Source organism: Falco biarmicus, chromosome 4, assembly GCF_023638135.1.
Source record: "Falco biarmicus isolate bFalBia1 chromosome 4, bFalBia1.pri, whole genome shotgun sequence".
In the NCBI taxonomy this organism is placed as follows: domain Eukaryota; kingdom Metazoa; phylum Chordata; class Aves; order Falconiformes; family Falconidae; genus Falco; species Falco biarmicus.
The window spans coordinates 89,327,248-89,351,152 of record NC_079291.1 but is presented as its reverse complement, the minus strand read 5'-3'; the positions used below and the strand labels follow the sequence as shown (position 1 = coordinate 89,351,152).

Genomic DNA, 23,905 nt, shown 5'->3' with positions numbered 1-23,905 from the left:
AACATAACAACATAATAAAAAAACAATCAACATCAAAGGAAAAAAACCTTAACATTGAAATTCAGTGAGAAAAATCCAAACTGCCAAGACTGTCAGCAGACCCAGACAGACGCCAAAATACATACATTTGTATGTGTTTTACAGTAGCCACAGAGGCAACATAAAATCAGGGTGTTATTAAATTCAACTATGACTATTACACCAACATTGGAAGAATTCACGTGTGTGTAGATATTCATGCATACGTACATCACACACATATTTAACTACAAGTATGAGCTCAGACACATCATTCAGACCTCTCATGCTCAAAGTTAAAAAAACCCGAACAGCTACACAGACTATTTCAGCTTGTATTTTAAATAAGAATATTTTGTCAAATTTCAATAAAATCTGAATTAATTGAACACAATATTCTGGTCAATTATTGATAAATAACTTTTATTGCATGTTCAGGCTCTGTGATATAAACTACAGTGAAGTTCTCAAACATATGCCAAATTGCAGGGTTGCAGAAATCAACTAACAAGTTGGAAAATGTTGTTTTCTGGAAACTCTCTTTCAAAAAGAAGCCTGTCAGCTCAAACAGTCTGTACGTTATTGCAGAAATTACATAACAAACTATGTAATGTAAACAGTCGGGAGATTTTAGTGTAAACCACAGGACAGCAGTTGGATACCAGTTCTCTTGGATTTACTTTAAAGGTTTTACAACAAAATTCATCCCCTGTTTGGTAGAAAACAGCAGACATAAACTGTAAAAATACAACCCCCAAGTCATAACTATATACACAGATATCAGTGCATTTATATGTTTGGTCAAAACATATTAAGGAAAACAGCCCAAAAATACTTGTTCTCACAGGACAGATTCCAGCATGGCAAAGCAGGGTCCTGACAATACAGACAATGAAGTTTACAAATGGTATTTCTGCAAAAAAAAAAATATGTTTTAACAAACAACATGTCTCATACTAGAGGGGCTGTCTTTGTATAGAAGACCCACACCGTGATTTTACAGGGCACTTTTCCCAGATGGATCCATATTTCCAGTCCTGGGATGCCCGCTTCAGCCCCAGCACCCCCCCCCAGTGCAGGTACCACACTCCGCTGCCCACCTCCACCACTTCAGTACCATTTTTACTGCATGGAGACCACTGTGCAAATATATGGCAAACAGCACTCCTTACCAAGAACTACCTTACTCCTTACCAAGAGCAGATGACTGTCTCTGGACTCTCTCTGTTGGAGAGTTACAAATTAAAAAGCAAGAACCGTTTTGCACACAACTTCATACCCCAGGTGCAGGACAGAAGTCTTGGTTCATTACCTGGTTCACAGATTATTTTTTTTTAAGAAGTCAGCAGTTCACCAAAACACATAATATTCATAACATACTGCACCATTAGAGAGAAGATAACAATTCAAACAGGAGAAGCAATTTAAACCCAAATAATGTCATCAGGCAGCTGACAAAGCTCAGGGCATGTTAAGAACGATGTGGACACACCATGATCATTCGGAGCCCGTGGGGTACAACACCTATTCCAGGCAGCCAGCAGATGAGCGCGTTGTGGGGCTGCTGCTGCTCAGCCAGTTTGTCACCATCACCCTGGGCTCTCCAGACCACACACACGCTTTCAGTGGCTGCCAGTCCTCCTGCCCCCGCTTAACAGCAGCCAGCATGTCCTCACAGTGGGAACACAGAGCATCACTTCCACCACCTGAACATCGAGCTAGGATTCAGCTGCAGAGGCCTCCACCCCATCAGTGTAATGCATTAGAAAACACCAGCTCCTAAGACACACTGGGAGTCACATGCAAACATACATTTTTTCTTTTTTTTTTTTTTTTTTTAAAAAAAACCCTTCTCTTAAATAAATTAATAAATGGCATGCAACCTTTATAAGGTGGCAGGATTTTTTTCATCCACTGCCATTTTGTCTCCTCCTGTTGCCTTTCTCCCCTCTGAAGTGAGATTCATGAGAAGTTACTGTGGCAATAACTATAGAACCACCAACGGGATTTCAAGGGAGAAAATCACCACCAGATGAGTTTAGAGAAACCTTTAACATATGCACATTTAGTCATAAGGATGAAAAGGAAAAAGATACCAAAAATACACACAAAGCATTGGTGCCATATGGAGAAAATTATTTTGAAACAGAATGGATTGCAAAGTTTTGCATGCTATTTTAGAAACTCTTCAATGATTCCCCAGGAACTTTCATGAACTGCAGAATAAATCTGTTGAATTACGAACATTGTCCGACCAAGCAGTTTTAATATGGAAACAAAGTCACCTGAAATTAAAAGCACTCCTCAGTTACCAAGCTTGCCTCCTCCCATAGCCCAGGCTGAGACAACCACTTAATGTCTTAATTCAGCACCAAATCTAATATGAAATGTTCACATGAGAACCATAGTAAAACAGGCTGTAAAAACAAAGGTGGATAGGGAAAGTCCAGCTTTTTTTTTTTTAACTCTCAGAATTGTAAATCTGTCAAAAACTCATTTTTAGTACACAAACTGGATGCCCAAGGAATGAGCCGTTACCATATCTCCAAATCCTACTCCATTTTAAAAAAAATTAAAAAAAACCCCAAAACCAAGAGGGGGATGACAAGGGTTTATTTGTGTGCTTTTAGTCCCCTAAAATAGAAAAAGAACAGGTTTGATGCCTGAACACAATGTACTTCCTTGCCTTGACAAATGTAGCATTATGATGATTTATCACCGTTTGTCACCAGCAAAACAATAAAAGTGAAAAAACCTGGCTAACACCCAAAACAATAATGAGAGTTCATAATTTACATGTGTAATTCACAGTCTATGCCTACCAAATTATTTTAAAACCGACCACAAAAAGTCCTGGAGTGAGCTACCACCTTAGCCCGTATGTGTAGATGTGAATGGGCTACGAAACCAAGAATAATCAGTCTCCCAATGAACCAAATTAACTCTTACACTGTAACTGCACTGAGAGACCAGGGATATATGTATGTAACTGTACAAAACCAAGCTGCAGGGTTATGAACTTTCCAGCTGTAGCTAAAAAGCCCTTTGTTTCAGAATTTCTTCATACAACCCATTGTCCCAAGCCAGTCACTCAATGAAATTGTTCTCTTCATCTAGTCTCTCTTAAACATCAATTTCTTTTACAAAGACTGAGCAATTGCTTGATTATGAGTTGAAGTAATTATACACCTTTCTTCCACATGCAGGGGAAAAAAAATTGCAAAGGATAAAACCCCTCCTTAAATACGCCAGACAGCTGACAAACTATAAAAAAAACCAAAAAACAACCAAAACAATTTCAACCCAGGAAAAGAAATTTTGACCACCAACTGAATTAATATTTTAAAATAATTCTTTTTTTCCCCTTGAATAAAACTCCTAAGCTCTTATTACCCTGAATGCACCCTGAATGCTTAGCCCTTAAACTGAAGAAAATGAACTAAATAAAAAAGAAACAGCTACCTCATTATGTATGTTGTTTCTATAAATTTTAGCCTAGGGAGCCCAAAGAGATCACAGAATTTATAACAGTTTTGTACATTCCTTCAATATTTTCTGCCTGCTCAATACCTCAGAGATATCCACCTATGCGGAGGCCAGACAAAGCAAACTCATTGTCAGACTTCATTCACACTCCAGTCCAAGACAATTTCTCACAAAAGAAATTCTGTCCTTTTAATATAGGTCATTAATCTATCCTAAGATTTTACATATCTGTTCCAGAAGAGTAAGTTTTTACAGCAAAATCATTAACGTTCTGAAACTTAACTGCTCAAGATGCAACAGGCTGACAGACAAGGTGACAGCCTGCGAAGGTTTCATCTCCTGGACTTACTCGCGTCCCCACACCGAGGCGTGCCCACAAAAGGGCAGCTCCAGTGACTCAGGCAATTCCCCAACTCTGCCTCACTTCTGTGCAGGATTAGTTTCTTCTGAGCACTTACAGACAACAAACCATGAGTAAATTATTCCCTTCTTGACCACCATTTGGATATGACTTCCACCACCACCTTTATTTATTTTTTTTTAGATAAACACACCACCTTAAAATAGAGTAAAAAGCTGATGTAAGTGTGAATAACATGTCTCGTTCTAAAAATGAAAGGTGCGAATGTCTCTTTGATTTTGTTTCTTTTAAAGCGGATTAAGTTCCTTCTTGGCTTCATGGTGAACAGCCCGTGTCCCTTTCATCAGTTCATGCCGTGCATTACGTACTTAGCTCTGGCACATGCACTGTGCCTTTTTCCCCTCAACACTGGTGTGAGAAATGGCCTGTCTCATTTCACCAATGTCATTTGAAGGTGAATACGCAGTTGCAAGGAGTGAGGGAAAATGGCTTTCTGCACCTTGCTATCCCGCTTCCAGGATTTGACCTGCCTGTGATAAACAGTATGAGCTTGCTGCTGGAGTGGCTATAAGTCCTGTGCAGCACCCAAGATTAACTGCTTACCCGAGTGTCTTCCCTGGCTTGCCAGTACCTCCTCATCAAACCAGACACTGAGCATGGCTCCATCTTCCCGCCTTTGGGGGACAGCAGGTTTGCCAGCCTTGCACCTTCCCCAGGACTCCCCATGGAAGGCTCTCATCTATGCTAAGCTTTACAGAGGTTCCACTGTTTCACTGTTTTTCTTGACTCTTTCCAGGCTTTCTTGACTTTCAGCAGCCACCTCTGCAGCCCAAGAGCATGCCTTTGAGGCTGTGCCTTTAGAAAAGGAAAGGATCTACTGGATCTATCTTAACTGCTTTTCTTAGGAGTCTAGCCAACAGTTGGGACATCTAGGCTAAAGCACTAGAGAGCACTGGCATACTACCACTTCCATTTTCAGGGCTCCGAGATGTCTAAACCCCATGGCTCCAGACTGGGACTGACATCCTTCTGGATACATGTCACGTATCTTTCCCCCCATACCTGCCGCAGGTCATCAGCTGTTACTGTTCACAGTGACTTCTCCAGGACTCTCTCCACCATGCCTCACAGCTCCTGGCCATTTGTTACAGCTCACCGTTTTTGGAAAAAAGGAATGAATTGACAACATAGCAGCGAAATATAATCATCCTTCCATAATAAGACCATATTTGAGGCCAAAAATAAAATATAAAACACTCCTATCTAACTCTGTAATACACGTCATCTCTGAGCCAAAGTAGTTCAAGATTTATTAAGTCCAAAATGCATTAAAGAACTGGAAAAGGCAGTTATTCCCCTGATCAACACATTTTTATATACTTCTCTCATTTGACAGTGATAGCCAGCCTAGAGATCAAGACAACGCTTTCTTTAAACTCAGACTGAAGCAACTGCCAGGGAAGAGCTCACACAGCTTTTCCAACCATTCCACCCTGCCAGCAGTCTCTGACAAACTGATGTCTACCGAGAGCTTTTCAGAGGACTGCTGCTATCCAGTGAACTCCAGACTAACTGAAGCACAGCTCCCTATTTCTACGTCTTTTTCCGCTGACGAACTAAAGCCCAAATTCTGCAAAGCATATAAATCCAAGAAGTGACCCACTAAATCCAGATCTTAGATCCTGATCCATAGCTGCTGAACTCAATGCCAAAAAGCCCCACTTATTGCAAATGAGGCCCCTTACTCCGGCATGAATCTCACCTGGCAGACGCTGCAGTCGCTGTGTGTATTCCAATGGCAGAGAGATTTATACAGGCTGCAGATATTATAGCACTTTTCTACCAGGAGTTCAAAATCAAGACACTGTGTTTCAGTGCACACCTTAATATCTCAGACAAGGCCAACAACATACATCATTTACTCTTGCAAGTCTTTCACTCTAGACAACAGGAACTGACATTTTCTTCTAACACAAAAGTTTTACAGAGAAGTAATTTTTTAAAACAATGAGTTACCCCATTACATAAGATACTTTTAATAGAATATTTCCTCTACTAGTTCATTAACTGGCTTATCACTGTCCCTCCCAGTTTCTTTTCTAATTTTCCTATTGTTTAAGCAGTTGCATAAAATTTGGCTTCAGCCCCAGAAAGTAAAAAAACACACTGGGACTACTTATATGGAGACTAAAGGTCTATGAAAGCTTTACGTATGACTCCACAGCTTTGAAAAATTATCCTTTAAAAGTCATGGTTTTGTTTTGGTATTTATCCCATTATGCACATTTTGTTCTCTTGGTGGGATCATCAATTTATGGAGAGACCAAACACGTTTGGGTCAATGCTATAACCTTCATGCACTGCCTGCACCTTTTTTGCAGCAGGTGTAAAAATCTCATTTTCTCAATTAAAGTATCAACTCTCAACTAATATCAGTACATCGGTGATTACTGTACAATGTCTGAATTTCTAATATTGACCAACTGCTCCCTTAGCAAATATTGATATAAGATTGATGAAAGACAGAACATCTTATGAAGGAGAAAACATAAATCATTAACTTACTTGCAGCATCCTTTTACATAGCAAACATTTCAACTCTCCGACTTCAAGACTGCTTTGTTATGTTCCATATGCTGCGCAAAATCCTAATTTTCTTTTAATCTATCATAACACCAGCTCTCCATTTAGAAGTGCTCTCTTCATAAAAGACAGCATGTAGCTTTGGACTTCCAAATGCATTTCAAGTTCTGACATTTCAATGTGAAAAATATTTACCCTTCTCAAAGGATATCCTCTTATTATCAGAAATAAAATACAAGCCTCAGAAAATCATTACTTAGTACAATAGCACAACGCTACTTAAAGCCTCAAAATCTAAATAATTCTTTTTTGATTTGTGCTATATTTATTTCACTACAATTAACAAAGCATTAACCCCACGACAACCACAGACTGACAAAATACATCTCTTTCATGCAGTTTAGATGACTACACCTACTTTTTACAATCCCTGAAAATCTTGCCATAATTTGAGTCCGTTTTGATTATACCAGCATTGCGTGAGGAGCATACTGGGAGTATGAGCCACAGTTCAACAACAGAACTCTGCGGTCCAAAGCTGATCTGCAGACCTGGCAGAACCTGGCATGTCTCAAAGGGCCAAATAAAGAGCTGGGTATTGCACTGGGACATCCAGAGTAGCTATTACAAACACACAGTACAGACAAAAAGCACATTTAATTCTTTTTCATAAGCACTTCCCCCACATCAGTATTTGGAGAGGGAGTGATCCCTGTAACCTTTGTTTCCCAGAAAACACAGGAAAACGCTTCAGAGTGTTCTTCAGAAAAGTACAGTTTGGCACAAGGAACACTGTGGTCAAACAAAAGGAGAGGGGCCTTCCATGCATCACAAGGCATCATATGTCACTTCAGCTAAGCCTTCACTGTGTTATTATTGCTGGTTATACTGCTTTTTGAGCGGAGTATAAAAGCAGGGGGTTGGATGTAAAGGACGACAATCTACAGCATGTAACGCCCCAAGGCACACTCAGAGCCCAACTGCCAGTCAGTTGGGTTTAATACATGATACAACGGCGGGGAGGGCAGACAAAAAGAACAAAAAAACCCCCATCGAACAACAAAACCTACTACTTCGTTGAACTTCTTGACCAGTGCAGTAGCTAGCTTTTAAGGTTAAACAAACTGCCCTATATTTAAAGAAAAATAAATAAAAAAACACAGGACACATACAAACCAGGAGATACGCACAAAGTAGGAACATGAAGAGAAAAATCCCAGAGAGATGCTGAAAAAAGTAATTCTGTGCAGACTCTAGTAATTCTGTTCCTTTCCACAGGAGCCAAATTTAAGAGTAAACCACAGCGAGCTATTAAGCATGTTTTTTTTAGAAGAAAGTCCAAATATCTGTGACGCATACCCACTGGTCTGTACAACTCGGGAGATTCTGTTTGATTCAAGAAGTCTAAGGAAACATTTGGAGGGAGTGAATGCGTAAAAAGAAGGAATAAACAATTTTGTCTTGAGCCAGACATAATACAAACTAATGCGCACTGACCAACAAAACCTGCCAACTTGGTTCATGAAAGCCCATTCCGATCATTAGTAACTGCCACACGCTAACATCCTTTAGCAACTTTCTTACAGTCTCTTAGACACACTTTCACCCAGACTTTAAGTTGATACACACAAGTCTGCAGACAGAATAAGGTAAAGAATAGAAGTTTAACTTCAATGTCAAAGGCCATGGGAGAATCATTTGTAACATCATTCACACACAAAACTGGCAGTGAAACAGAGATTTAATGATACTTTGGATGAGCTAATACAAGCCCTTTCTACCTCCCAAGAACTCACTCCAGAATTTTAATCTTATAAATTTTCCAAGGTCCTTAATGCCAAAAGGTTAACCTGCAATCAAAAAAGAAAGTTACATAAAATAGAGAAGAATAGGAACACCTCAGCTCTTCAGGAAGAATATAAACAAGCTGAAGGCATTTATTTTGTGGAAGCAAAATAACAATTCGAGCTGTAGGGCAGCCAGAACAGAAGGCACAGTGAGGATGAAGCAATTCCATCCGTCACCTGCACACCTGTCAAATATGACATCTCATACAAACCTGCAGGAGCTGGCCTTGCATTAGTCCCGGGGGAAAGCTGCTGCCCAGGCTCCTGTCTGCCGGCGCAACACAAACCAAACAACAGGACCCTCCTGCTGCCCAGGTCCCCAGAGCTGCCCGTCAGCAGCGGAGCCACCACAGCCCAAGCTGCAAACCAGAAAGCTGAGGTTTCGGGCACATAAAATCGGTCTCTGGAACAAAGCCACACAGGCAGTTACTTCCCTTTCTAAGCAAGCACTGAAGAGTTGTTTTCCCTGCAAAGAGTGTCTTCTCCTCTCATTCCTGTTATCAACAAGATAACAAGATTATTTTCATGATTAGCTCTCTTGCTTTTAGACACGTATCAAAACCCAGTTATTCCTGTATTTGTTTTCAACAACTTTTTCACTTTTCCTCCAGAAACTGGGGCCACAGTAACCGGTACTGCAATAGGATGTTTATCTAAGTATTCATCATTGTCTTCTTTTGACTACTGATCAGTAGTAGACAGCAAATTATGATCCATGAAGTATCTTAAACAGATACAAACACTACTTTCAAAAACTAGAGAGATCTTATCAGCAGTAATAGCTGAGCCTTTTTCCAATAAAATTATAATTGAACTATCAAAAGCATAAAATCTTACATTATTTATAAAGCTTTCCCTGATCCTTCATTTTCTGAAGCCAAATAAGGCAACTTCAGGAAGCAAATCTAAATGCATGACGAAAGAAAAGTGAGTGGCTGTCAGGATTTCAAGGTTCAGTGGCATTCTACCACGGACTGTAACTAATCAGTCTTTTAAACTCTATTTCCTTAAGCAACATTCAACTTAAAGAGCTATTAAAAGACTTAGGCTATATCAATTTTTGGACCTCTCAAAAAAAAAAAAACTTGAAACATAACGGAAGGTGATGAAGTGAAACAGAAACACCAAACGTTCTGGTTCCACAGACATTCCACTCGCTGTTTCCATATCAAGAGGGACATTTACACTATCACCCCTCTAACAAGTCATTACAAAACTATCAAGTAAATTCTGAATGTGTTTCAGCTCCAGCCCTCAAGCAACCGAACAGCCAGAAATACGGAGAAAAATGAATCAGTAACCACAGCTTAGGAACCCATCCTATGAAGCAGGAGATATATATATATATATATATATATATATTTTGCTCAAGGTTACTGACGAAGTTTTTCCATGTTTGGTCTGATTTGGTATAAACCAGGGAGAAGTGACTCTTCTTCACTAACCTGCTTGTTGATCCAGACGACAGTGAGAACACAGGAGAGACTGATCTCTGGCTTTCCTCCAAGGAAGAAGATTCATTTCTTTTGCCATCAGGAGTTTCTGGTTTGATTTTCTGGGCTTTTCCGAGGACAACAGCCGTGTGATTCTCTTCCCTATGTTCTACCAAGAAGAACGACAGAGATAAGCAAGAATGACAAATCAAAATATTATTGTTTAAATTTTTGCAGCCTGGAGATACAAAGTTATAAATATTTAAGTACCAACACCTCATTCCCACTTACTTGCTTCCCAAAACTCTCAGTTTCAAAGGTTTAATTTATTTTCCTGCCCAGTAAAAAAAACTAACCACCACATCCCACCCTCTAAGAACCAGAGACTAAACCAAAAACATTTAATTGTTTTGAGTTTCAAACACAAACAAAGGAAAGAAATAAAGGGTAAGGGTATTTGTCACATTTCATAAACAACTTTATTTCAGAAACCAATAAATGCTTAAGGAGACAGCACTGTTCACTGCTTCTTGCTACCAATTCACTTCATCCACTGCATGAGACGACTGCTTTAAAGTTTTACAGATCTATTTAATAGGCTGCTTTTCAATAAGAGAAGCACTATGATTTATTTCCCTATGCATCTAAGAAAAACAATGTCAATCTAGATAACTGATGTTTCCATTTTTAATAGGAAAAATCATTTCGAGACAACACTTAGTCACAAACTGTAAAACTACTCCATTACGTTTGTCAAGTGTTTTTATCTATGAAGAGATGAAGTATCTCTGGAAAGATACCTTCTACCTCTCCAAAGAGAAAACAAATGTAGACTAGTAAGTATGGTATGTAAAGACAAACTACTCTTATGCCATACTCACAAATATTTTCAGATGAGTTATTTAACTAGAAATTTGCAGGGGACATTAAAGCCACACAGAGACTCATCTCATTAATAACCCTTATTACAGCCATTCACAGAAGCGTTCTGTCCACCCTCATGAACCAAGCTATACTCCCACTCAAACCACTTTGACTTTTCTACCCCTCCAGAAATTATTTTGACAGAAATGACCAAACAGAACTGTAATTACAGTGTGGAGGAGCTATACAATCTTTGAGTTCAGCTACAGCTTGCCCTTTCCTTTCCATTAAAAAGCGTAATTAAATACCAGGAGCATCTTTCTGTCTGTTGAAAACAACCAGCAGATTACAGCGAGTCAGTTGTCCAACTAATGAAATTGAACTCTGAAATTAACAGGTTAAAAATAGCAAAGGTCCTGTGCAATAACGCAACCCAGAAGAGGTGTATCACAAATGTTTATCAGACTCCTATGGTGCTTCCCCTTAAGCAAAACAAGGCCCTATGCTTAAAAGCTATAAAATATAAAGGCTCGAAATAGAACATTTTAAGTTTAAAGATGCAAAACAAGATGATGTAAATCAGGAACGGGTAACTCAACATCACCAAAATCAGAGTGAGATTTTCAGAGAGGTTTAAGTTACATCACACAATACTACAGTAGAGGACAATGGGAGATATGGTTTAAAAAACCAAAACCCGCACACACACACAAAACAAAAAAAAACAAACTAAAAGAAAAAAATGCAACCAAAAAAAAAAATGTTTTAAGTCTTTACAATTCCACTACTTCCATATGAATCTGAATAAAGTGGGTAAGGAATGCATGCAAAGCCTTTGCTCTTCTCAGCAGTTATGCTTTCAAATGGCAAATCATCAGACCACTGATGGCTTTCTTCCTTTCACATACTACAATTTCCAGTTTAACAAAAAGGCGATTGCTGTTACTAAAGAACAGTGATGAAACAGACTTTAGGCATCTGTTCCTTCACCCATAAATCATCTTTTTGTTTTGTTTTTTAAGTGGTTTACAGTCAACCAGGTGCAGATGTTTGGCATAAAACTAGAAACTGAAATTTCAAAGGTTATTGAAAGCTCAGTGCACAAAAAGCATAATGAAAATTTTGCAGGTTTGTCAGACCAGGTGGTATCATGTACTTAAGTCAACACAATACAGGATGATCCACCTGATACAAGTTATTTTCTACCAGAGCACTCTTTTGGAAAAACTATATGGCTTTACTTCAGCTTCTCAAAGGCTGCAGTTTAGCACACAAAGAAAAAGCTTAAACAGAAGATAGAAACCCAGTAATTTATAGTAGCTGATCTCTCCACAGAGCACAGCTAGAAATTAATATCTTAAAGTCTGTGATCCTGTTATCTAATATCACATTGCTTTTGTTTCTGCTATAGAACATCACCATAAATTAGGTCAAACAAGGTAAAGTTTATCCTTGAGATTCCTTGATTTTTACCCTTCACATGGAAAGGACTATGTATTGCACCAAGGTCTGCATGAAACTGTAACAACAAAATTCATACTATTATATTGGTACTTTATTTTTGAGAGCTCTGCTAGAGGAGACAGCACAGAGGACAGACAAAGATCAGTTCAGCTCAACTCAAAAAGCAGGGATTTCTGAGAGCTGATGCAAACAAAAATGCCAGATTTTCCCAAGAACAGACACAAGAGTGCATCCATCCAATTCTCCAAAATGGAATTTTCTCCAAAATTCTGTATTTCGAATAGATTATAACTCCACAAGTTATATTAGGTTGAGGAATGCTCTTTTAAATCACACATTCAAATATATATGTACACCCCCAAAACAACCAGTAACACAAAACAAATGAGACTGAACAAGCTTATAGGGAACAAGTTAAAAGCACACATGGGTATTTCTTTGATCATATGGTACTCAGGTTAACAAACATATGCTAATTTTGTTCCTAACTCATAAAGGACCGACTAACTGAAGTTGTGCATTCCAACTTTTCATTGTGTTGAAGTATATAAACACAAAATGAAGAGACTTAAAAAAACAGAGGCAGCATACTGTATAAACAGTCTAAAAGAAGCCAAAGTATTTTATTGCTTCAACCTCAGAACAAGTAAATTTTTGTTCTAATCCACACAAATATCTTTGCAGTTCCAAATTACTGACGCCCTATCATATTAATGAAAGGGAAAAGCTGAAACCCAGCAATACCCATGATCACTTTCATTTCAAAGACGCAGAGCATCACATGCCCGCTCTCAGCAGCTTCAGTAGATGTGGATCAGAACCTAAGATCCCATTTCAACCAGCTGATTAAAAGATGCACCTAAATGAAACACATCTATACATAATCCCACTAAAAATCAAACAAATATTTTTTAATGGGTTGTGCTTACATGCCACGCTAAAATCAATGGTTGTCAATCTTTTTAGGTTCCGTTTGATTTTTGTGCTTTTTTCCCCTTAAGGACTACAGCAGAAGAACAGTGGGAGGAAAGAACATTCCTTTGAGAAACTTCCCACTTTTTAGCATGGCTCAAATAGGGGGACTACATTAAACAATGTTACTAACCTGTGGCTGCTGGCGATTCTTTGACAGCGACTTCTTTGTTTTGAGCACTTCCTGTTTTCCTCTTACCACTTTTCTTCCACCGACTATTTACTTGATCCACCAAAAATTTAAATTCTTTTCTGTGCTTTTTTCCTGAAATGTAAGTGTATTACTGATCACTGCCACAGGACTTTTCAGGTATGCCGTTAAAAGTGAAAAGGATGTGAACAGAAATAAACACAAAACACTGAATTAAAAACAATGTTGTTACAGCAAATGAAAATGAACTCATCACTACAATATGTTCCATATTCTATAAATGATCCAAATCTGTGCCTATGTTCTTACAGTTACTCAGTAGTCAGGACACTTGCAAAGATGAAAACTTAATTTTTTACACGGAACTGTGGTTTCTTCTTTATATTATCCATCTATTTTTTCCCCTAAACTCGTTAAGTATTGCAGTTCCCACTGTGACAACATTTAACACTTTTGTCACGGCACCAAGTCTGTCAGAGCTCAAGGAGTGTCTGGATGATGCCCTTAGTCACACCGTTGAGTTCCAGGCAGTCCTGCAAGGAGCACTTTGCTAGAGAGAGAAAGAGTAAAACCTCATGACTATTGTGCAAATTGCTTTAAAGTTGCTTGGGGTTTTTACCCTGTTCCTGCAGTAAGGCAATGTCGAAAGCTTTTGTGTCATGCATATGATACTATTTTGATTCAGATCCTCTAAATCACAGTTAATATTGCTAACACTCTTTGCACTTTCAATCACTTAGTATGTTTTAAGCAATCCTCTGGTATTCAGTCAGAGCAATGTTGGTTTTTAATCTAGATGCTTCAATTTCTTCACTTGGAGGCTGGGAAAATACCCTGCAACCTCAGACAGACGGCATGAAGGGAACACTTTGTTTTCCCTACAGAACGCACCAACTTCTAGTGCAACGGTGTATTTGACTGTAGCTACCCGCCGCTAATACAGCATAAAAGTCTCAGTCCACACACATGGCTTTATACTGGTATGTTACAGGGAAGGCAGCAAACATGAATTTCCTTTATTTGGAAAACCTTTCAACAAGAAGTCACAAGAGAAACAGATTTGTCCTTTTGAGACAAAGAATTTCATCTAAAACCTTTAGCCTAACTTTTAGCCTACGGAAAAAGCACTCAAAGTGTTCTCCGTGTCAGAGGTAGTAAGGCCCCATGTGCACCTGAAACGTCCTTGGGGCAAAGCAACTGTCTGTAACAGCATGAGAAGGTGAAGCAGACACAGCCCTTCCTCTGGGCTCTGTCCTGCCTCACCCAACGGTGTCAGGACAGCCAGCTCGTGCACACACCAGGGGTCCAACACTCAATAAAATCCCAGTGTCCCTGTCTATCCCCCCCGAGTATTTTCCAATCTGTCCTTGCAGGGAGCAGGACTCGGCACAGCAGCAAGGGACCACCATACTCGCTCCTCTACCAGCAGCAGAGGGCTGGCAGCACACGTGTGCCATCTGCAAGGGAAGTTTCATAGAATCACAGAACAGTTTGGGTTGGAAGGGACCTTAAAGACCATCTAGTTCCAATCCCCCTGCCATGGGCAGGGACACTTTCCACAAGCCTAGTTTGCTCCAAGCCCCGTCCAGCCTCCTGATGGCACCGCTTGGTCTCAGCATCCTGCTCAGCATGGCCAGCACCTCAAGGAGCTGATACCCCTCACTGAGCACTGGATGGAGCATGGCACGTACAAGTAATTGCTGCATCTAACCTAGATCTGTGTCCTGCTGTGGTGACAGGAGTAGGGAAAAGCCAAGATAAAATCATTATCAAGTCCTTCCCCACAGAAGGAAACAGATTTAAAACTGACTCCCTCTCCCTGCACAGCTGAAAACACCACATAAGGTCAACAACTCCTTTAATAAAAAAAAAAAAAGGTTCTTGTCCCAGATGCTTGTGTTTGAACCGCTGCATATTCATTACGCAATTCCTTTGGTGCTTCAGTTTTTCCAGTATTACTATTTTTTGTTGTTTTGTTTTATGGTGTAACTACAAAGCTTTTATAGTAAAAAAGAAATGTCCTGGCAAAACAAGGCACTATTCAGATACACTGTAAATCACCACTGTGCTGAAACAACATACCACGCACTTTTCCTAAAAACTACAGGCATTTCAATAATAAAACAATTGCAGATATAATTACAAATATTTAAGACATAAACCAGTAAGACACTGAATAACACTGCAAATTAAAAGATTTATAAGCAGAAAAGGCAACAGAATCCTTTTTTTTTTTTTTTTTAACAAATGTATTTCTTTTCCTGTAGGTTTTTTGACCATGAAATGAACAGAATGATGGTGTCACTGAGTTCCTGAGGAGCAGAAGGAAGCTACTGCAGGGGACAACAGCATATTTAATCGTACCTTCCAGGCACGGACTCTGGCATTCCTGTAAGCAGAGCCTCCAGCTAGCATATAAACCATTCTCAGGTTCATCAAGCCAAAATATTAACTGATATTTTAAAAACACTTCACACACATAAGATAAAGTGTAATTTGCAATTCGCCAAGAGCCTGGGAAATTGTAAAGAAGGTAAAAAAAAAATGTCTTATCACAGCTCTTTTATCTTGCTTTTCAACAAGATTGTTAGACAGCTCCAGTGTCTTCTATGCTGCATATGGAAATACAGAACAAAAAGTATATGGTTGGGTTTGGGTTTTTTTTATTCAGAACTTAGGCCAGAGTTAATTCATCCATTAATTCAGCTGTGAATTAGGGACCTAGGGCACAAATGTTGTAAATTAAGAGAAAAACCCCATTCATTGCATAATAAAGCTTTTTAAAGTCCATCCATGCTACAGTGAAAAAATAGCATTTGATGAAAGTTCTTTTTATCTCTGTCCTCTAATTTTTATGTACAGATCTTTTTTCATGCTTATGATTTCTTGCCTGTTGCTTTTATGAGAAATGATTTGCTGACACTAGTTAACATTCACCTCTTTGGTCATCACTCCTTACTAATTTTAAAACTATATGTTCCAATTAAAATATTTTTCTGTCTTTTTCCCCCCTTTTTCTTTTTTTAAGACTTTTAAATGTTTAATTAAGCCACCTGAGCCTAATTTATACCCTTGGAAATCTTGATAACTTCAAAGCCATATCCTTTTAACAATATGACCTCAATAAAATACCTGATTTCGGAAAATAAAGATGACACTTAGCATCTTCTTGTTCTAAAATGTACAACAGGTCAAGAAAATAAAAGGAAGGATGGGCAGTTCGAGTCCCCAGTGGGCACTGCCAGCAGCGCACACCAGCCTGGTGCAGAACTGGGCAACGGGCTCCTGTCTCCACACCCCACCCCAGTCATGCAATACAACTGTTTGCAAGGCTGCAACACAAATGCAACCAGGAATCACATAATCACTTAGGCTGGAAAATACCTTTAAGGTCACCAAGTCCAACTGTAAACAACGCAGCTTTACAAGGAATTTCTGCATATCTGAAATTTACAAAAAGGAGTGAAGTGGTTTTCTTGTATAGAACCAGTTCTCTGGTGACAGCACCGCCCTACAAAGAGCCGCACGGGCACCGCACCAGGGCAGCACGTCTTCTCGGCAGCTCCTTTGTTCCTGGGTTGCTCCACACCAGCCCTTCCACCCCCAAACATTCCCCACCTGCAGTGAGAAGGATCAGGGCAAACCTGCTCGCAGCTGACTGAATTCCAGCACCTTCCTTGGACAGCTTTTGTTCAGACTCAGCTTCCACACTTAGCAGAACGTGAACACACAGAGCAGTAAACAGCTAGTTACAGGGGATGTGCTCTGCCTGGGGGGCCTCCTGCAGTCACTGAACTTCAAATTTGTTCTTTACAGCTACTAAAGCCTTCTGGGAAAAATATCCGATTTGGGATTAATACTTTATAAATTACTTTTTTTAAAAAAAAAGTTATTGCTATAGATTTCTACATGCCAAGAAAATAATTATTAACCACTTACTTGGAATTAGTGGTGAATGCTTAAGACTAAAACCCACAAACGCTGTATGTACACTTAAAAAAAATACATATTCTCAGGAACAGCAACAAAAAGCAAGGGAAAAATTTGCTAAAGACTTAGGCCCTTATTTAGCCTTCATAGAACCATAGAAACCCAACTAAAATCAACAATGCTAAATCCAGCTGCATTATGGAATAATTTATACGCCTGAAGCGATGCAAGGAAACACAGGAAATATGACCATATTGCAGATTTAAATACACCCTTAAATATAATCAGAACAAGTTGTCCCTTCATTGTTTTGCTCCTCTGTGGCTGAAAGCAGAGAAGTTTAATGTTCAGTGAAAATTGTTTTAACATTACATGGCCAACTACCATGTTTGAGGATGGAAGCAGAGTGCAGGTGAAGCAAAATGAATGGGAAACAGGAACGAAATTATGAATAACAAAACACCACTAAGAAGGTAAGTACAAAGTAACGCTATTTAAAACCTGATGTAAAAACACACAAAGGGTCAGAAAATCATCTGTAAGAATCAGTTTACATTAGCTATTTCTGCACTAAATTACTACAACATGATACAAGTCAAGTCCTGCAACCTTTAACTCTCACAAGAACATTTGCTTCTAAACTAACAACAATAAAGACGGTTAGATGGTTCCATGGAGAGAAAAAACACTATTCTCAAGTTTAAGCACATGGTAAGAAGAAAGACAGCCTAAAATACTGTACTTTTTCAGGGTCAAGTTAAGCAGGAATTGGTTCTCTGTCCGGGGGGTGGGGGTGGGGAGGCAAATCCCCACAGAAAAAAAAACCCACCAAAATAAACCAAACAAAACTGTATGACTGAATCATAGCTCTCCCCATTATATTTTTCTAATTTTTTTGTCTCTTCTCTTCTTTTCCTTAAGTATTATTTATTCCAGTTATACTTCCCAAAACAAATGCTATTACTCTGACAGGGCAAAAGCAGGTTTAATAAATAACACAGGCATTGGTCTCTTGCACAGAGGGGACACAGTCTGAAAAATGAAACAGAAAGCAACAACAAAACCAGAAGGGGGTGGGGGGGGAAATCACCCAGTTTGCACTGAATCCCAGTTGCCTGCACAGGATGGGGAGGAAGAGGACAACCAAAGCAGTGGAACATTCCTTCCAAGAGATTGCTTCAAAATCACCGGGCTGGATGGGAGGGAAAAGCAGAAAAGGATGCAGGAAGCACAGAAGAGTGCACGAGTGCTTGTGGAGACGGGTATAAAGGAATGGAGCGAATGTGAGGAGCACTGTGAAACCCTGAATGATTTGAGAATCACAGTATACAAATAAAATATGGAAAAAGTATTTTTGGCTCAGCTGAAACATACTTTTTAGCAGTAAAGGCCACCTTGACAATCGTAGAAGTGTAAAAAACACACAGTTGAGGAAACACGCAGCCATAGAGTATTTCAGAAATGTCATATTAAATATAAACTACTGTGACCACATTGCTTGTCTGTTAATGCCACTCTGCACTGGACAGCAAACCTAGAAAAGTGAGGTATAAAAAAAAGAGTAAATTTATACAAACTGAACTGCTACAGGATGAGTTGGAAGACTCAGGAAGACCAAAAACCACCCAGAATACAGGCACATTTTAAATAAAGTCAGTGTCTGACTATTAGAGTGTAGGGGAGGAGGGAATATGCTGAGCAATGGGAAAACGCGGTATCTGTGCTACTGGGTACACTGGTGAGTGCAGGGCCAAGACAGTCAGCATTCACCCCATCTTCTAGCTCAGCACCCTCCTTGTCAGCACAGATGCCTCCCACCGCAGCAGCCCAGCTATGCCTGAGCCAGGCTGCTGCTCCTGGAGGGTTCGCAGCCAGCAGAACTGCTGGCACACCAGCACTCACACAGTGCCCAGAACCTCAAAAAAGGGAAAAAATAATATCAAACCTGAAACTGAGAAAATTCTGTATGTAAAAACACTCAGAAGCACATGCCATTGTTCACAGGGACACAACTGTAGGCAATAAGCTTTCCCCCCCCCCCCCCCAATCAGTGAGTGACTTGATACACACACATCCATATGCTGCAAGCCCAAGTTCTCACGAAGTATAGAACTGGCAAATTAATCAACCAATTCACATGAACCTCTGAGCAATTCAGATTATTCTCAGATAATGTGCCAAAAATCTGGGGCAAGGAAGGGTGAAATCTCACAAAGCAAGCACAATCGGCCTTCACCACAGTCACAACTGCTGTTCTGTTCTTCAAAACTGGAATCACAAGAATCACAGGGAGTCTCACACAGAGCAGGACACTGAAACAGAGCTCCCCCTTCACCTGACAGCCCGGGCAGCTTGACGGGGACATGGTCAGCATGTACACTCAGCACTGCCGGCATCTTAGGGAGTCCCTTCAGAGAAGTTCTGTTCCTTATTTCTGCTGGAGGGTTCCTAGTGAAACCATACAACTAGGCATCACACATCCAATGCAGGAGAGAGAAAATCTCTGCTGTTCTTTATGTCCAACAAACATAGGAGGACCATTAAGAAGGTAAGTAGAAAGTGCATAAATGGAGATGCACTAAATTGCACTAAAGGAGGCAATCACCTTCCATCTCACTCTTATCCAGCCCTGGCAGTGAATTTTGTCAAACATCAGTACTTAGTAGACACTGAGCTTCGAACAGAAACTTTCAGCCCAAACTGAGAACTTCCAGCTTTGATCCATTAAATGGGGAGCGGGGGAAGCGCACACACATGAAAAGCATCACTTTCATGTGTGTATTTTAGTACAAAGGAAAAGGAGGTGAATTCAAAAGCAAAATGAAGTGAAAATTGTGTATCACTTACGATAATCAGTGTGGATCTCATCTATTTCTTGCTCTGTCTGGTCCTTTGTGAAGGTCAAGCTCTACAGAATCACACAAGTCTTTATTTACAGAAACAAAAACACGATAAAGCTGCATACTTTAAAACTAGAGAATTAGAACTGGAAAAAGGATTGGCTCTTGTTCTTCCCCCCAGCTCTTACCATATCATCCGCAGATAGTAATACATATTTAAGGCATGTATACATGCTGTTTTGCTTTGCTGTCATGAAGTCAACGGGACTAAGCCAAGCCACCCCATATAAAACCCAGCATGTGTGGACCATAAAATATTTCCTAATACTGTGCAATAAACATGCTCCAAAAGTCACAGAAGTATCATATGTCATGGGAAAAGAACAGGCGCTATTGCTGATACGGAAGCAAGGAATTTGCTAGCTAAATCCTAGAGAATTCTAGGAAGCAAAATATTCCCCACACTGCCATGGAGGGTCAAAATCATCGAAAACGACCAAGGGGAATATTTCTCAAGAATGTTTATTGTAATAAAAAAAAAAAAAGCTCCTACTGACATGGTTTGGGCATAGAAACATCAGCAGTACACAGACCACGACAAATGAGTGGTATGAGAAAATCATGTTGATTATAAGATGGTATATGCGAATTCCAACATGCAACCTGGGAATTCCCATAATAAAGCGACAGGCAAACTTGTTCGGTGCCCAGTCTGTAACTTCTCCTAGCCATCCCCCACTCTGAGAACAAAGATGATTAGCTTACTTTTTCACCAGTTTTGTTAAATTCAAACTGAATCCGAATCTTCTCATTCTTTTCCAGCTGTTTAACAACCTCTGCAACTGTTTGAAAATACAATAAATTAATCAATAAAACAGAAGCTGTTAAATAAAAAGATGTAACAGCACTGAATGAAACTACCGTGAATTTGAACCATAAAGAGGCAAACTGGCATTCTCTCTCCAACAGTGAAAACTCAACAGGCAAATCCAAATGGCATGGTTTTACACCAGTGCTCACTCAGCAGGCATTTGTTCACACAGAGGAACCACTCCCACCTGCGGCAGCTGAGCAGCAGAAGCAGTGCCCAAGACTGGGGGCCAGGAGGCAAGGTCTGGAGCCATGGGCCTTGCAGCAAGCGCCGTGGTGCTGGCCGGCAGCTGGCTCTCAGCCGCCTCCTGGGCCACTGCTTGTATTTTCCCCTTAATTTAATACAAGGGAAATGAGGACTTTTCAAATCATATTTGACTCTTACCTTAGAATACTATAATGTTTCTGTGGTGCACAGGCATGGCTTCTATGAAAAGAGTTTTCATTTTATAATGTATCTTTCTACAGAAGATAAAAAAAGTGACATCTACCATGTATCTTACTTCTACCTCCAAGGACTACCTTCCAAAGCAATGCAAAACTGTCTGCAGATGTATGTCCAAAACCTGTAGTCCAAAAATTAATTACAACCTACTCTAACAATTAAGGCAGACACCTCAAAAGCATATGAACAGACATAAGTGTGTTTAAGTTTTAACTAAACCTACAGCTATGCAGGACCTGCATGATTTATTTTGACATTTACTTTTACAAATCTGTTTCTATACTTCATCATTTTCAGAGGTACTAGGTGGCTATGGCATTTATTAAAACAAAACACTTTCACTAGACAGTAAAGTAGCCAGAGAACAAAAGCTTATTAAGCTGTGAAGGAATAAAAACCTGTTCAAAACTGCTTTAAGCAAAATCCAGGAATGTGGCACCTGTGCTTCCTCAGAGGCTTAGCTGTTTGTATTATACAGCGACCTTAGGTTCGCTGCTACCACTGAAAATGCATGTCTGCACCTTAAGTTCAAGTTTAATAATACAGCCTTTCTAAACAGGTATTGAGCCAGAACTCAGTAAAAGTTTGGCATTATTTGGGGCACACTACTTAAAGTACATTGTCACACACTGTGAAACCCCTCGCATTTTTGGAAGTCTTAAGCACAAACTAAGCAGCGACACGTGGCACCTAAATCACTTAGGCACTCAACCTTCCTCGTCAAGTTCTTAAAATGGTATAAGGAGCAAAATGGAAAAACAAATAGCGTTGGTTACAAACTCACTTTTCTCATCTACTTGCTCACATAATCCAAGTCAAGAGCTGGCAAGTGAAATCAAGATTTCAAAAAGCAGGAGCCTAAAGTTTGGCTGCTAAACTTGCATTTATAATCCTCAGTGACTGACTGTATTTCAAAAAGCACCACAACTGGCAGCTGTGCCTGTTTAATAAAGGAGTTGAACACCAAAATCATGATTTATTTTTGAAATTCCACAGTAAAAGTTGTGGATATTTGGCACTTCCAACTATCTGATCATATATAAAACCAAATGTGTATGGAGTTAACTTAAGAGTTTTTAATATTTACTGGATAGTATAGTGGAGTATTTATTTCAAATTTGTTATATGGTAACCGATGAATTAAGTAGGTTTTACTGTGTTTAAATTTGGCAGCCTTCTCAAAGGCTACTTCTCACTGCTGGCCACAAATCATTCCTGTTACAGGTAAGCAACAAATAGCAAATGTAAAGTTTAGCTGTGCACCTGCAGTGGTATGCAATCTGACCCATGGAGGTGCTGAACCCAGCTGTGCACGAGCAGCTCCCTGCCCTGTCTGCTTTGCAGTGCTTGCTCATGCAGTTCCTGACAGTTCCACTGACAGCAAGACCACAAATTTATCTGGTCAAAATAGTTTCCGAGCCCTTCAATACACACCTAAACATTCAGAATGGTTTATGGCTTCTGGAAGAAATGGTGAACTTGTGCTTCAGGACTTAAGTCTCTGTAAATATGAGAATCAGAGATCAAACTGAGGGTGGGGAACAGTATTTCTCATCTCTCTACCTCTGAAGTAACTGAGACCAGCTCTTGCCAGCAGCAGGACTGACCTACGCTACAGAGGCAGCCAACAGCAGCCTACCTCCTGAAACCAGTGCAGAACAGGCAATACCAGCTATATGAGAATTTCCAGGACACTCAACAGCTGTGCAGCTCCCAGAAGAGTAATATCTGAACATGATCCTGTAAGGAATTCCTTTAAAAAGAGTTTGCCATAAGCTTCTAATCAAATAAAAAGTAATGTAGCTATAAATCTGATGTCTCTCTCTCACCCACACATGGCAGTGTGTTTGTACTGTTACTTTTATCACTTGCAGGACTGAACTGAGAGATGACAAATGACACATCTTTCAAAAAGATTTATGTTCACATCTTGTATAAAATAGAGTATAACAAGATGAGCTGGGACAATTCTCCCTCTACTTCATACAAGGTAGTCAAAATTTTCAAAATGGCCACACTGCCTACAAAACCAGGCAGCACAAATACCCTGCTCAGATCTCATCCTCCCTGTTCCAGCCCTGGCATTTTTCAAGCATTAAGCCTGAGCATATGGAAATAACAAACTGCTGTTTAAAGGAAGTTTATATTGCACCCACATCACGAGACTAAAACACATTCTCCTTATCCCATACAGATGTTTAATGTGTACGTAGTCTGAGTTTAATTATAGAAAGTTGCTGCCAAACAACTAAATTGATATAAACTCCATCTATCTATACCTATCATCTTAAAAAAAAATAAATATCTGATTTTGAAATGATATCAAATTAAAAAAATACAAAAGTCTCAGTGTATAGGAGGAAGAGAACAAATTAGAACAAGAGATAAATTAGTAATCCATTCACTTACTAAGAACCTTGGGTACACTTTCTTTTTTTGACTAAAAACCCTGGAGTCTAATTTGGAAGCACTAATTAAAATACAAAATCAATGAAAACACAGAACAGTTTTCAGAACAGAGTTAGTAAACCAGGAAGTACAAAATAATTTCAACACAAATTTACATCCTTGCTGGATACTTCTAGAGTATTGCAACGTATTTTTGGTTTTCATTAAATTTCCTTTTTTTGCATTAATCTTG

General features: G+C 39.5%; 1 protein-coding gene across 7 annotated transcripts in view; it reads right to left on the bottom strand.

Moving 5' to 3' along the window:
• The window catches only part of RAD18 (RAD18 E3 ubiquitin protein ligase), a 54,190-nt gene that overhangs the window by 10,994 nt on the left and 19,291 nt on the right, over nucleotides 1-23,905 (bottom strand). For 5 of the 7 annotated variants that reach the window (XR_008821429.1, XR_008821428.1, XM_056335856.1 and 2 more), the window contains exons 8-11: nucleotides 20,715-20,791; nucleotides 19,957-20,017; nucleotides 13,162-13,293; nucleotides 9,741-9,897 (exon numbers count right to left, since the gene is read on the bottom strand). Coding sequence is in view for 5 of the 7 variants with exons in the window: in XM_056335856.1 (XP_056191831.1) it covers nucleotides 9,741-9,897; nucleotides 13,162-13,293; nucleotides 19,957-20,017; nucleotides 20,715-20,791 (427 nt within the window). In the remaining 2 variants the exon portion in view is untranslated. Of the gene's footprint in view, nucleotides 1-9,740; nucleotides 9,898-13,161; nucleotides 13,294-19,147; nucleotides 19,558-19,956; nucleotides 20,018-20,714; nucleotides 20,792-23,905 lie in introns of those variants that run through there. The other 2 variants (XM_056335857.1, XM_056335858.1) reach the window with 2 other exon arrangements.